The 13,673-nt window shown below is 45.2% G+C and overlaps 2 protein-coding genes across 2 annotated transcripts in view; both read left to right on the top strand.

Annotated features, from left to right (window-relative positions):
• LOC120052410 (immunoglobulin superfamily DCC subclass member 3-like) overlaps positions 1-2,511 on the top strand; it is a 93,347-nt gene extending 90,836 nt beyond the window's left edge. Inside the window, exons 11-15 of the mRNA XM_038999297.1 lie at positions 304-492; positions 722-826; positions 1,142-1,277; positions 1,380-1,605; positions 1,942-2,511. Coding sequence (XP_038855225.1) covers positions 304-492; positions 722-826; positions 1,142-1,277; positions 1,380-1,605; positions 1,942-2,118 — 833 coding nt within the window. The 3' untranslated portion in view covers positions 2,119-2,511. The remainder of the gene's footprint in view (positions 1-303; positions 493-721; positions 827-1,141; positions 1,278-1,379; positions 1,606-1,941) is intronic.
• Positions 2,512-4,009: 1,498 nt separating this feature from the next.
• Positions 4,010-13,673, top strand: part of LOC120052400 (cartilage intermediate layer protein 1-like) — a 67,107-nt gene continuing 57,443 nt past the window's right edge. The window contains exon 1 of the mRNA XM_038999284.1: positions 4,010-4,151. Coding sequence (XP_038855212.1) covers positions 4,010-4,151 — 142 coding nt within the window. The remainder of the gene's footprint in view (positions 4,152-13,673) is intronic.

Raw genomic sequence — 13,673 nt, 5'->3', positions numbered from 1 at the left:
AGGCTTGCACACACACACACACACACATAAACGCTCACTTAATTGGTGTTAATTACATGGACCAAAAAAGGTTTTTATGAGTTGTTTATTGTAAAGGTTCTGTAAAACACCTACAGGAGTCTGTAGTACTGTAGCCACATACCTGACTGAGATATACTGAGAAAGTACTAAAGACCAGTTTTATAGACTAAAACATGGTTGACTTAACGAGCCTAACGGCTTGTGTTTAATTTAATATATCATGTCGTTTGTTTTTGTTCTGTGGATGTTTAATGGATTCTAACACCGCTGTGTGTGTTTCAGTGCCAGCACCCCCGTCACTATTCATTAAATTGATGAACAGCAGTGTGGTGCAGGCGGTGTGGGAGCCATCCTCTAAGATGGGCCAACATGAGGGCTTCAGGCTGTACTACAGGAGGGTCCACACCCCCCTCTTCACCGGACCACTCACCTTCACCCGCAATGTCACCCAGTACAACATCACTCAGCTGGGTGAGACAGGGGGACATGGGCTGGGGGCTGGGGGCTGGGGGCTGGGGGCTGGGGGCTGGGGGCTGGGGGCTGGGGGTAGGATGATCCATGGAGATGCGTTGAAGGGATTGTTACACAGTCAATGTGTTTAAAGTGATGCCTTGAATGATTGTACATTAAAAGCCAACTCTATTCATGTAGCTATATGTCTCAACTGCTCTCTCTCTCTCTCTGTTCCTCCTCTCCTCAGATCAAACTCTGGTGTATGAGATTAAGGTTCTGGCCTTCAACCAACACGGAGACGGCAACGCCACCATGCGCTTCGTCTCACTGAAGGAGGCTGTGGAGAAATCAGGTGACGTCCTGCTGCCCGCACACGCACACAAACACTCACGCAAACCAGGGCTCACACGTCCTGTAATCTTTTCAGAGCAGGGTTGAAGAGGCCTCATGCAGGCTGCTGTGTGTTTACAGCTCTCCGTTTGACTGGATCACTCCATGCTGCCACAGCATTGGTAGTCTGGCTGGCAGCACTAGATTAGATTGTGGGTGTACTGTATGACAGCTCTGTGCTGTGGGCTTTGTTTCTCTGTGTGTATGTGTGTGTCACTGTACTGCGTGGCATTGCTGTTGTCTTTACTGGGTTGTGTGTGTGTGTGTGTCTCTACAGTGCTGAACACCCCCTGTGACTGTGTGAAGGATGAACAGAGCAAGACCTCTACAGCCGGCATCATCATCGGCATCCATATAGGAGTCACCTGCATCGTTTTCTGCGTGCTTTTCCTCATGTTCAGCTACAGGGGGAGGTGAGTATTGGTGCAACGACAAGGAGACTATGTGTGTCTGTGTGGGCTTGATCCTGGCAGGGGGCCTGACGGTGGGTTTTTGTGTGAATTGTGTTCCTCCAGGTTGATGACATGTAAGACAGTGCAGGCCACCCCCCAGGCCGGGCGTAACATTTCCCTAGAGGCGTCGTCCTCCTCCCAGGGGGCCCTGGCCTTAAACGGGGTGAGCAGGTCAGGCATGGAAGGGAACGGAAGCGTTGCTGGGAAGAGCAGGGGAGACAGCAACGAGCTGGAGAGACTCTTCTCAGGCCCGTCCCACTGTGGAGACCTAGCTGACCGTTCACGCATGGTGAGTAGAGGGCCTGACACCAAGTAGTCAACTGAAATCAAGTCAAAAGAGTTCAATTTATCCAAGTCTAGAATGATGCAATGGGCTAGATTTACATTAGATTGGCCATTTTCTATATTACCATATTAAAGCTGGAATCGTTAATTGGTGAAACTGCCACGCCCGTTAACAATATTACAACAACAGCATAGTTACTGCAAACAACTAACACAGTTTTCCCCTCATTGCAATTTTCACCTCATCAACAAAACAATAACAACGGCAGTGGGCGGACGGTGGCGCTGTTTCCCCTACTACACATTCCATCTTTAACTACATTACTGTGTGTGTTTCCAGTTGGATAGATCCCTGGTGTCCTATGCGCTGAACGAGACCCAGTTGTCCACTCTGCCGCTGGATGACTTCAGCCTTGTGGAGGAGGACAGAGAGACGCAGTTCCAGAGGCCTCCAGCAGAGGGCCGGGGGGCCAGTGACAGGGCTGTGGCCGGGGTCACCCAGCAGGACCAGACCTGAAAGAAGCATGAAGGTCAAGTCTGTGACACGGTCACAGTGTCACCTCAGACTCGTATCACACTCAGGTCGACCGAAGTATTTCCTTTCATATTCGTTTTTCTTTGTGCAAATAATTGTATTATTGGTAAGTTAAATAAGTCACCTCTGGAAAAGTTATAGGGTCTCGGACTCGTTCTTGGAGGTGTCCCTGGCCTAGGTTTTTGGTGCGCTTTTGTGATGGACAGCTAGGTTTTAGCGTTGGCAGGTGAATGATGTGTTCTTGTTTTTTTCGTACTTCCTTCATTTTCTGGTTGCCGGCAGCACACAGAATAGATGCCCAGAATGTCTTTGTTATACACATTTTATCTCAGAGTCGAATATGTTTTTATTTCTCTACTATCTCACAAAATGGTTATAAGTTATTGGTCTTATTTCTCCTTTTTCTTTCAATGTCAAAGACTGCTGCCTACTCTTAGCCTAGCAAGGATTCCACAGACGCATCCAACGAAGACTAAGGCCTTCTTCCAGTGATTTCATATATTCTCTGTCTCAGGACTTTTATTTTCAGTGATATCAATGGTTTTTTTATTAGTTCTCGGCCTTCATACAGGTTCTAAACTTGGCTCTGTGAACCTTAGGATTCAACAAAAACCTACCTCAACCGGAATGAATGTGACGTGGGAAACCTTTTTGGGATCCGTCTTTTCCCCTTGTGTTCAGTTACTTTTACATGTAGAGCGATCGGTTCGTAAAACACGAGAACAGGTGCCGCGCTACCTCAGATGTCAAGAACCGCCGCTCTCCTGCTTGTCGAAGCCGGGGAAAAAAGAAGAAAAAATCTAACGGAAAGCACTTCAAGAAAACGCTGAAGTCCACGTTCTACCTCAAGATAACGATGTTGTAGTTGTTCTCTCATAATGAAACATGTACTTCTGTTGTGAGGAGCTCCTGGCTTCCCTCCGTCGGAGCTCCTGGCTTCCCTCCGTCGATCAATTGCTGTTTGTGGATATGTCAGTACCTCATGCAAGTTGACAGATGATATTGTTGTATGTATTCTACTTGTAAAGACATTTTTCATCGTTTTCCATCGTGTTTGCGTGAGATATTTTCTCTTTGTTTTATTTGAATCTTAGTTGCTTCTGTTGATGGAAAAGACTGTTAGAGATGCACTGCACTGCCACTAATCATTTCAGGACAATTTTACTGCTGTGTGAGAACTGCTGCAGATATTCCATTGGACAGGGGAGGTTTTAGTTACATTTACACTCGATTGAGACATACATTATATGTGTATTTATGAATGATTGCGTGATGGAACTGTATGTGTGCGTGCGTGCGTGCGTGCGTGCGTGCGTGCGTGCGTGCGTGCGTGCGTGCGTGCGTGCGTGCGTACTTGTCTGCCTGCCTGCGTGTGTGTGTGTGTGTGTTTTTGTGTGTGTGCGCTAGATACCGAGTGAATGTGATGTATTAAGAAAATTAAGCACAAATGTATCAAAATGTCATTGTAGGCATTGACAACCACAAATGTTAATGTATCTGATATGATACCAGGTAATTGGCTCTTTAATTGACAATAGTGTCATTCTAATCTGATTTTTGGGCTGCCTGTCACTCACTCCAAGCTGTGGCACAGTGCACGCCTTTGTTATATTTAATCAGGGCTGAAATCAAATCAATTCCCTTCTGTCATAAAGGAACAGCCCAGACTTATCGAGCCTGTCCATCCCAGATCCCTCACTCCATCCCTCCTCCACACTGACAAATGAAAGTGCTTCAGGAAAACCTTTATTACAGTGCTGCATGTAAATCCAGAGGGAGATGGTTTAACAGGTGGACCACAGGTATTAACTCACAGGTCTGAGTTCAGTGTGCTCATGCTGTCATCTTCCTGAGCAAACACACAGTCAACGGGATGTTATTAGACTTGGATCTGATCCAGGGTCAGATCTGGGAGTACCACCACCACTGCTCCACCTGTTCCTCCAGAACCATGCTCTCTGGAGCTGGAGCTTCCCTGAGGCAGAGCCAACCTGAGTCAGGCCAGTACTCTTACGGTAGCCTGGGTTAGGGCCGCAGTCCGACTGACCCCCTCTCCTCTCCCTGGCTCTCTCTTCTGTAGAGATAGATCACATTTGAACTCTTATGCTCTCTACTGTGTCTCAGTCACGTAATGGCCTAAAGCAGTATTACTCTGGTACCTACCTCAACCCCGACACGACAGGCCTGCTCTCAGGTTGCTCCCTCTCACACTTCTATATGTGCATAAATATACACCACACACACACACGTACTGACACACACACTCCTAGGGAAGGGAGGATGTCTTCAGGGCCTTGTGGTAGTGCAGTTGTGTGGCAGAAAAACAGTTGTTTTCGTCTTTATGCTTAGCTTTTGTGGATGTGAATGTATCACAATTGTTTTTATTACATTCTTGTTGTATCAGAAGCTTTTACGTTTTTGTTTTTCCACTCAGACTTGAATGTCTTTGAACATGTGTCTGTTATGGACTAATAAACGAGGACATCAAGCACTCACTGCAAACTGTAGTACAGCTACTCACTACAAACTGTAGTACAGCTACTCACTGCAAACTGTAGTACAGCTACTCACTGCAAACTGTAGTACAGCTACTCACTGCAAACTGTAGTACAGCTACTCACTGCAAACTGTAGTACAGCTACTCACTGCAAACTGTAGTACAGCTACTCACTACAAACTGTAGTACAGCTACTCACTGCAAACTGTAGTACAGCTACTCACTACAAACTGTAGTACAGCTACTCACTGCAAACTGTAGTACAGCTACTCACTGCAAACTGTAGTATAGCTACTCACTGCAAACTGTAGTATAGCTACTCACTGCAAACTGTAGTACAGCTACTCACTACAAACTGTAGTATAGCTACTCACTACAAACTGTAGTACAGCTACTCACTACAAACTGTAGTATAGCTACTCACTACAAACTGTAGTATAGCTACTCACTACAAACTGTAGTACAGCTACTCACTACAAACTGTAGTACAGCTACTCACTACAAACTGTAGTATAGCTACTCACTGCAAACTGTAGTATAGCTACTCATTACAAACTGTAGTACAGCTACTCACTGCAAACTAGTATAGCTACTCACTACAAACTGTAGTACAGCTACTCACTGCAAACTGTAGTATAGCTACTCACTGCAAACTGTAGTATAGCTACTCACTGCAAACTGTAGTACAGCTACTCACTGCAAACTGTAGTATAGCTACTCACTGCAAACTGTAGTACAGCTACTCACTACAAACTGTAGTACAGCTACTCACTGCAAACTAGTATAGCTACTCACTACAAACTGTAGTACAGCTACTCACTGCAAACTAGTATAGCTACTCACTGCAAACTGTAGTACAGCTACTCACTACAAACTGTAGTATAGCTACTCACTACAAACTGTAGTACAGCTACTCACTGCAAACTGTAGTATAGATACTCAGTATAAACTGTAGTATAGCTACTCAGTTTAAACTGTAGTACAGCTACTCAGTATAAACTGTAGTATAGCTACTCAGTATAAACTGTAGTACAGCTACTCACTATAAACTGTAGTATAGCTACTCACTACAAACTGTAGTACAGCTACTCACTACAAACTGTAGTATAGCTACTCACTACAAACTGTAGTATAGCTACTCAGTATAAACTGTAGTATAGCTACTCACTACAAACTGTAGTATAGCTACTCACTACAAACTGTAGTACAGCTACTCACTACAAACTGTAGTATAGCTACTCACTACAAACTGTAGTACAGCTACTCACTACAAACTGTAGTATAGCTACTCACTACAAACTAGTATAGCTACTCAGTATAAACTGTAGTACAGCTACTCAGTATAAACTGTAGTACGGCTACTCAGTATAAACTGTAGTACAGCTACTCACTACAAACTGTAGTACAGCTACTCACTACAAACTGTAGTATAGCTACTCAGTATAAACTGTAGTACAGCTACTCATTATAAACTGTAGTACAGCTACTCACTACAAACTGTAGTATAGCTACTTAGTATAAACTGTAGTACAGCTACTCAGTATAAACTGTAGTACGGCTACTCAGTATAAACTGTAGTATAGCTACTCAGTATAAACTGTAGTACAGCTACTCAGTATAAACTGTAGTACAGCTACTCACTACAAACTGTAGTATGGCTTCTCAGTATAAACTGTAGTATGGCTACTCACTACAAACTGTAGTATGGCTACTCAGTATAAACTGTAGTACGGCTACTCAGTATAAACTGTAGTATGGCTACTCAGTATAAACTGTAGTATGGCTACTCACTACAAACTGTAGTATGGCTACTCACTACAAACTGTAGTATGGCTACTCAGTATAAACTGTAGTACGGTTACTCAGTATAAACTGTAGTATGGCTACTCAGTATAAACTGTAGTATGGCTACTCACTACAAACTGTAGTATGGCTACTCAGTATAAACTGTAGTACGGCTACTGAGTATAAACTGTAGTATAGCTACTCACTATAAACTGTAGTATGGCTACTCAGTATAAACTGTAGTATGGCTACTCACTACAAACTGTAGTATAGCTACTCACTACAAACTGTAGTATGGCTACTCAGTATAAACTGTAGTATAGCTACTCAGTATAAACTGTAGTATAGCTACTCAGTATAAACTGTAGTATAGCTACTCAGTATAAACTGTAGTATGGCTACTCAGTATAAACTGTAGTATGGCTACTCAGTATAAACTGTAGTATAGCTACTCACTACAAACTGTAGTATGGCTACTCAGTATAAACTGTAGTATAGCTACTCAGTATAAACTGTAGTATAGCTACTCAGTATAAACTGTAGTATAGCTACTCAGTATAAACTGTAGTATGGCTACTCAGTATAAACTGTAGTATGGCTACTCAGTATAAACTGTTGTATAGCTACTCAGTATAAACTGTAGTATAGCTACTCAGTATAAACTGTAGTATGCTACTACTGCTTTACTCCCAGAACCCTCCTCACAGATGATGTGCATGATGATCTGCAGCAACAGGTGTTTGTAAATACAGATTATGAACAGTCACCAGTTCTCACCCCTGATTTATTGCAAGGGATTCCTGCAGTTATCATACTCAAATTGTGTCAATAAATGGAGTAACTCCATTAGATATGAAATACTGTACCCTTGATATAAAACATCTCCTGTAAAGGCACACACCTATTCCTACCTTCCTAGACTGTAGTAATCGATTGAATTGTAGTCATTTGTTGGTCCAATATGTTTGAGTTAGATCGTTTAGAGCAGCCAGTGCTCTCCTCCCTTTGTAGTTGGCTGATTAGAGGAAGTGTGTCCAGTGCTTGGTCCATTCTAGATTTGATATGGTAACTACACTAGCCTGAAACGGACTGGTTAAATAAATGGGATGTCTGTGTTAAAGCCGGGTTGTGTTTCTATTAGACTATCTATTGTACAGTTATAATGCACATTACATTCCAGAGAGATGCGTCAGTGTGGGCTCCTCCAGCAGAGGGTTTTTATTGTACGATGCAGTAGAAGTCGTTGTTGTTAATGCTTTGCATTATTGCTGAAAACGTGGAACCAGAACTCATCTGCAGTAATTATGTACTTTGTGTTTGTTTGTTTCTTCACCGTGCATTTCTTTTGTTGTCTCGCGTGTACTCATTGCTTGTATTTTCATTGTACATGATGGTAGATTTACATGGCAAGTCTTAGTGAACAGTAATGATAGTTGTCAAACTAGCGGAAAGAAATGCCTCAATGTTACACGTGTATTTATGAACTGTTGATGTAATGTTCTCTCTAGTGCTTCTTTAAAAACGTAATAGATGTTTGTGAGGAGGGGTCTCTCCAGAGAAACCAGAGGTACTTTTTCTTAATAATTTACGGTTAATTTCCGATGCTGGAAATTGCCCACATCTCATCCCTGATTTGACAGGTTTTAGTGCCATACAGTGCACAACTTATTTACCCTTCACCCAGAATGCCGAGCTGTAAAATGGGGCGTCATGTTTACATGATTGATATGATCATGATTCTCCCAGTGCTTTACACTCCTATAGATCAATGTTAAGAGCTGCCCTCTGTGATTAACTGCTGAAGCTGCTCTAGTCTATTCTGACTTATTACCACTCCATTGGCTGGTGAGATGAGATTCTCCCGCTATCTATTCTCAGCCCTGCTTCTTCCTCTCGTGAGATTCCCATCCGCTGAGTTTGTTTCTCTGGACAAAGAGAGAGTGGGCTGACTGTGCTCAGGGAACGTCTATCTAATCCTTATGTTGTATTCGTCACAGCGGAACATGGACTGGGCGCTCCACTATGAGAGTCCATGTCATTTAGTACAATCTTCCTCTCACAGTGCTCTGACTGTGCCCTATTCAACCAGTTTAGGGGGAGGGACTGCCTTTTTTTGTTTATCGACTAGGCAAATAATCAAGGAGATAATCTCTCCACTTTCACACATACTGAGCAGATAATGGTAATCCTCCATGCATGAAGATGTGTAGCCTCAGTGAGCCACGTATATAGGGATTCATGAATGAAGTTCACAACCGCTCTTCTTAGTACGGTTTTGTCTCCTTTTGTCTCTCTCCCTTGCCCTTCTCTGTAATGCCACCTCTCCCTACACACACACACACCAGCGACACACACACACAACTTTGTAAAGAAAGGAGTGTTTGTCAGAATTACCCCAGTGCCCCAGCTCTCCCCAGAGAGAATCAGGGGAGAGACATTAGCTGGTTTATCTCTGGCAACACAAGCCTATTGAGAACTGGAGAGGAAAAACATCAAACTGGGACTCTGTAAAACAAACATTTTTTTCTGTGTGACAATAATGTTACCATTTCAGCTTTTTAAGCCTCTTCATGAAAGGGATTAAATGTTCAACCGTTTTCTCTGTTCTCTACCCCAGCCATGGAAGGCAAGGGGAAACTCTGAAACTACTGCTGGCCATGTTATTTTCCATTTTTTTTCCCCTTCTATTTTTGCAGATGCTATACATGCTAATTAGGACTCCTAACAAGTTAGGAACTCTCTTAACTGGCAGTTGCTGACCAGTGGCCACAAAGGAAATAGTCAAGTATCTACCAAGACTAATATAGACACTTGCACAATCTTGTAGAAGTGATTGTTTGTAACGGCAGTCCTCCTCCTCTTCATCTGAAGAGGAGGAGTATTGAGGGAACCAAGGCGCAGCGTAGTGAAATGACATATTTTATTAACGAAAACACGAACTTGATTAAACTAACAAAAACAACAAACGGTGTAGACAGACCTAGACGACGTACTTACATAAAACAAGAAAACGCACGAATAGGAACATAGGCTACACAAACCGAACAAACCGTAAACAGTCCCGCGTGGTGTACAAACACAGACACGGAAGACAATCACCCACAACGAACACTGTGACAACGCCTACCTAAATATGACTCTTAATTAGAGGAACGCCAAACACCTGCCTCTAATTAAGAGCCATACCAGGCAACCCAAAACCAACACAGAAACAGAAAACATAGAATGCCCACCCAACCTCACGTCCTGACCAACTAACACACATAACAACTAACATAAATAGGTCAGGAACGTGACATTACCCCCCCCATAAGGTGCGAACTCCGGACGCACCAGCACAAAGTCTAGGGGAGGGTCTGGGTGGGCATCTAACCACGGTGGTGGCTCAGGCTCCGGGCGAGGTCCCCACCCCACCATAATCCATCCTAGCTTCCTCCCTCTAAGAATGTCCACCCTCTTTTTACCCCCACAAAATCCTCTTAATAACATCACTAATAAGGACAGCACCGGGACAGAGAGATAAATCAAGACAGAGGGATAGATAAGAATATAGAGGTAGATCAAGATAGAGAGGGAGATCAGGATAGAGGGGCAACTCCGGACTGAAAGGCAGCTCCGGACAGAGAGACAGCTCTGGACTGATGGGCAGTTCTGGGTATCTAGCCGTTTCAGGCTGAAGGGCAGCTCATGGCTGACTGACGAATCTCGACGCTCATGGCTGGCTGACGGCTCTCGACGCTCATGGCTGGCTGACGGCTCTCGACGCTCATGGCTGGCTGACGGCTCTCGACGCTCATGGCAGGCTGACGGCTCTCGACGCTCATGGCAGGCTGACGGCTCTCGACGCTCATGGCGCTCTGACGGCTCTCGACGCTCATGGCGCTCTGACGGCTCTCGACGCTCATGGCGCTCTGACGGCTCTGGCTGCTCATGGCTCTCTGACGGCTCTGGCTGCTCATGGCTCTCTGACGGCTCTGGCTGCTCATGGCTCTCTGACGGCTCTGGCTGCTCATGGCTCGCTGGCGGCTCTGGCTGCTCATGGCTCGCTGGCGGCTCTGGCAGATCCTGTCTGGTTGGCGGCTCTGGCAGATCCTGTCTGGTTGGCGGCTCTGGCAGATCCTGTCTGGTTGGCGGCTCTGGCAGATCCTGTCTGGTTGGCGGCTCTGGCAGATCCTGTCTGGCTGACGGCTCTAGCGGCTCCTGTCTGGCTGACGGCTCTAGCGGCTCCTGTCTGGCGGATGGCTCTGTAGGCTCATGGCAGACGGGCGGCTTTGCAGGCTCATGGCAGACGGGCGGCTTTGCAGGCTCCTGGCAGACGGATGGCTCAGACGGCGCTGGGGAGACGGATGGCTCAGATGGCGCTGGGGAGACGGATGGCTCAGATGGCGCTGGGGAGACGGATGGCTCAGATGGCACTGGGGAGACGGATGGCTCAGGCCGGATACGGCGCACTGTAGACCTGGTGCGTGGTGCCGGAACTGGAGGCACCGGGCTAAGGATAAGCACCTTCCTACTAGTGCGGGGAGCAGGGACAGGGCACACTGTATTCTCAAAGCCCACTCTATAACTGATGCGTGGTACCGGCACTGGTGACGCCGGGCTGAGGACAAGCACATCAGGATTAGTAGGGGGAGAAGATACAGTTTGTACAGGGCTCTGGAGACGCACTGGTAGCTTAGTGCGTGGGGCCGGAACTGGAGGCACCGGGCTAGATACACGCACTACAGGGAGAGTGCGTGGAGGAGGAACAGGGCTCAGGATACGCACTGGTAGCCTAGTGCGTAGTGTAGACACTGTAGGTACTAGGCTGGGGCGGGGAGGTGGCGCCGGAAATACCGGACCGTGGAGGCGTACTGGCACTCTTGAGCATTGAGCCTGCCCAACCTTACCTGGTTGAATGCTCCCGGTCGCCCGACCAGTGCGGGGAGGTGGAATAACCCGCACCGGCCTATGTAGGCGAACCGGGGAAACCATACGTAAGGCAGGTGCCATGTATGCCGGCCCGAGGAGACGCACTGGAGACCAGACGCGTTGAGCCGGCCTCATGACACCTGGCTCAATACCCAATCTAGCCCTACCAATGCGGGGAGGTGGAATAACCCGCACTGGGCTATGCACTCGTACAGGAGACACCGTGCGCTCTACTGCGTAACACGGCGCCTGCCCGTACTCCCGCTCTCCACGGTAAGCCTGGGAAGTGGGCGCAGGTCTCCTACCTGCCCTTGGCCCACTACCTCTTAGCCCCCCCCCAAGAAATTTTTGGGTGTTACTCACGGGCTTTTTGGGCTTCCGTGCAAGACGCGTTCCCTCATAACTCCGGTTCCTCTCTCTCTTTTCCTCCACTCTCCGAGCTGCCTCCAGCTGTTCCCATGGACGGTGATTCACTTTAGCCCATGGTCCTTCTCCGTTAAATATTTGCTCCCAACTCCACAAGTCCTGTATACTTCCCCGTTGCTCCAAATTACGCTGCTTGGTTCTGGATTCTTGGTGGGTGATTCTGTAACGGCAGTCCTCCTCCTCTTCATCTGAAGAGGAGGAGTATTGAGGGAACCAAGGCGCAGCGTAGTGAAATGACATATTTTATTAACGAAAACACGAACTTGATTAAACTAACAAAAACAACAAACGGTGTAGACAGACCTAGACGACGTACTTACATAAAACAAGAAAACGCACGAATAGGAACATAGGCTACACAAACCGAACAAACCGTAAACAGTCCCGCGTGGTGTACAAACACAGACACGGAAGACAATCACCCACAACGAACACTGTGACAACGCCTACCTAAATATGACTCTTAATTAGAGGAACGCCAAACACCTGCCTCTAATTAAGAGCCATACCAGGCAACCCAAAACCAACACAGAAACAGAAAACATAGAATGCCCACCCAACCTCACGTCCTGACCAACTAACACACATAACAACTAACATAAATAGGTCAGGAACGTGACATTGTTTGAATTTTAGATCATGTTACTGTAGGAGTAGGTAGTCACGGTATGCCATACTGGCCTGATGTCTTAAAACAAAGAAGGTAACCCTCCCCCCAAACTGGATTGGGCATGAGTTATTATCTTAGTAAGATTTGCTACAACATGTCCATGAAATATGGTGTGGTGTTGAAGTTACATGAGATACAACTCCAAGTCTGTCCATGTATTCCACATTTTTGTTCATATTGTAGAAATAGGAGAAAGCTAGCTACATATTGTAGGAACTTAGCGAAAACGGTTACAGCAATATCTCATTGTTGACATGTCTGACGGTGTAACCAACAAACAAGCACTGTTGAGAGATTGGCCTTTTTGTTATGCTGTAACACTATACGGTTCAGATGTATTGATCTGTTCATATGCGTTGTATTGATCACTGTGGCACCAAATTACTATACTTTTGATTGTAAATTGATTACATTCCTGATGCTATTATCTCTCAGATATTCTCCCAAGAACTCAATGACTGTACATGTCAGATAATGCCGATTTGAAGATTTTCAAATCATTTGAATTCTTGTCATTTAATGGTGAATTAATGGAATTGTAACTTAAAGCATGTTTGAGATCCATAGTATATTTGTACCTCCGTCGAGAAACACGTTAGATCCAATGTATTTAAGCATGGCTACAGAGAAAAATCATTTTTTTAAAACCATATCTTTCTCAGCTATTCGCAAATGTGCTGTTTTAGCAGACTGCTAAAGTGTTAGTTTATCATTATTGGATTTGTGATGGTAACACTGTGACATTTAGCCATTGGAATAGGGCAAATATTGTCATCTTAACATGGTGCTATCGATGTTTCTATTCCACACCGTTGACCTACATATTTGATAGTGTGTATTTGCTACAACTGTTTCTACTCAGAAAGACATTGTTATATATAATCTTGACTGCTTGTTGATCATCTTCATATCGTCATGACACTCTTACCTGTTATTATAGCTCACTTTGTCTTGTTTGATCACTTTCCACCACTAAGAGATGTAATTGATTCACAGTCAAACCGTAAAATCGAGTTCATGATCATTGAACAGTGGAGACAATAAAGCATGAACCTTTCCGTACAAACGTGTATTAACATGTTTTCATGTTAAAGCTGTGCTTAGAGAAGCATGCGTTTATGGAAATACACACAACGTATGCACAGCTGTAGCGCTGTAATCTACAGTACAGACCTGCATTATTACTGCATCAGCAGGGATACAAGAGCTGCTTGTATCTCCAGGTAAACTTATTGTAGCTACAGTTGA

Source organism: Salvelinus namaycush, chromosome 1 (genome assembly GCF_016432855.1).
Source record: "Salvelinus namaycush isolate Seneca chromosome 1, SaNama_1.0, whole genome shotgun sequence".
Taxonomy (NCBI): Eukaryota; Metazoa; Chordata; class Actinopteri; order Salmoniformes; family Salmonidae; genus Salvelinus; species Salvelinus namaycush.
This window is presented reverse-complemented; position numbering and strand designations above follow the sequence as displayed.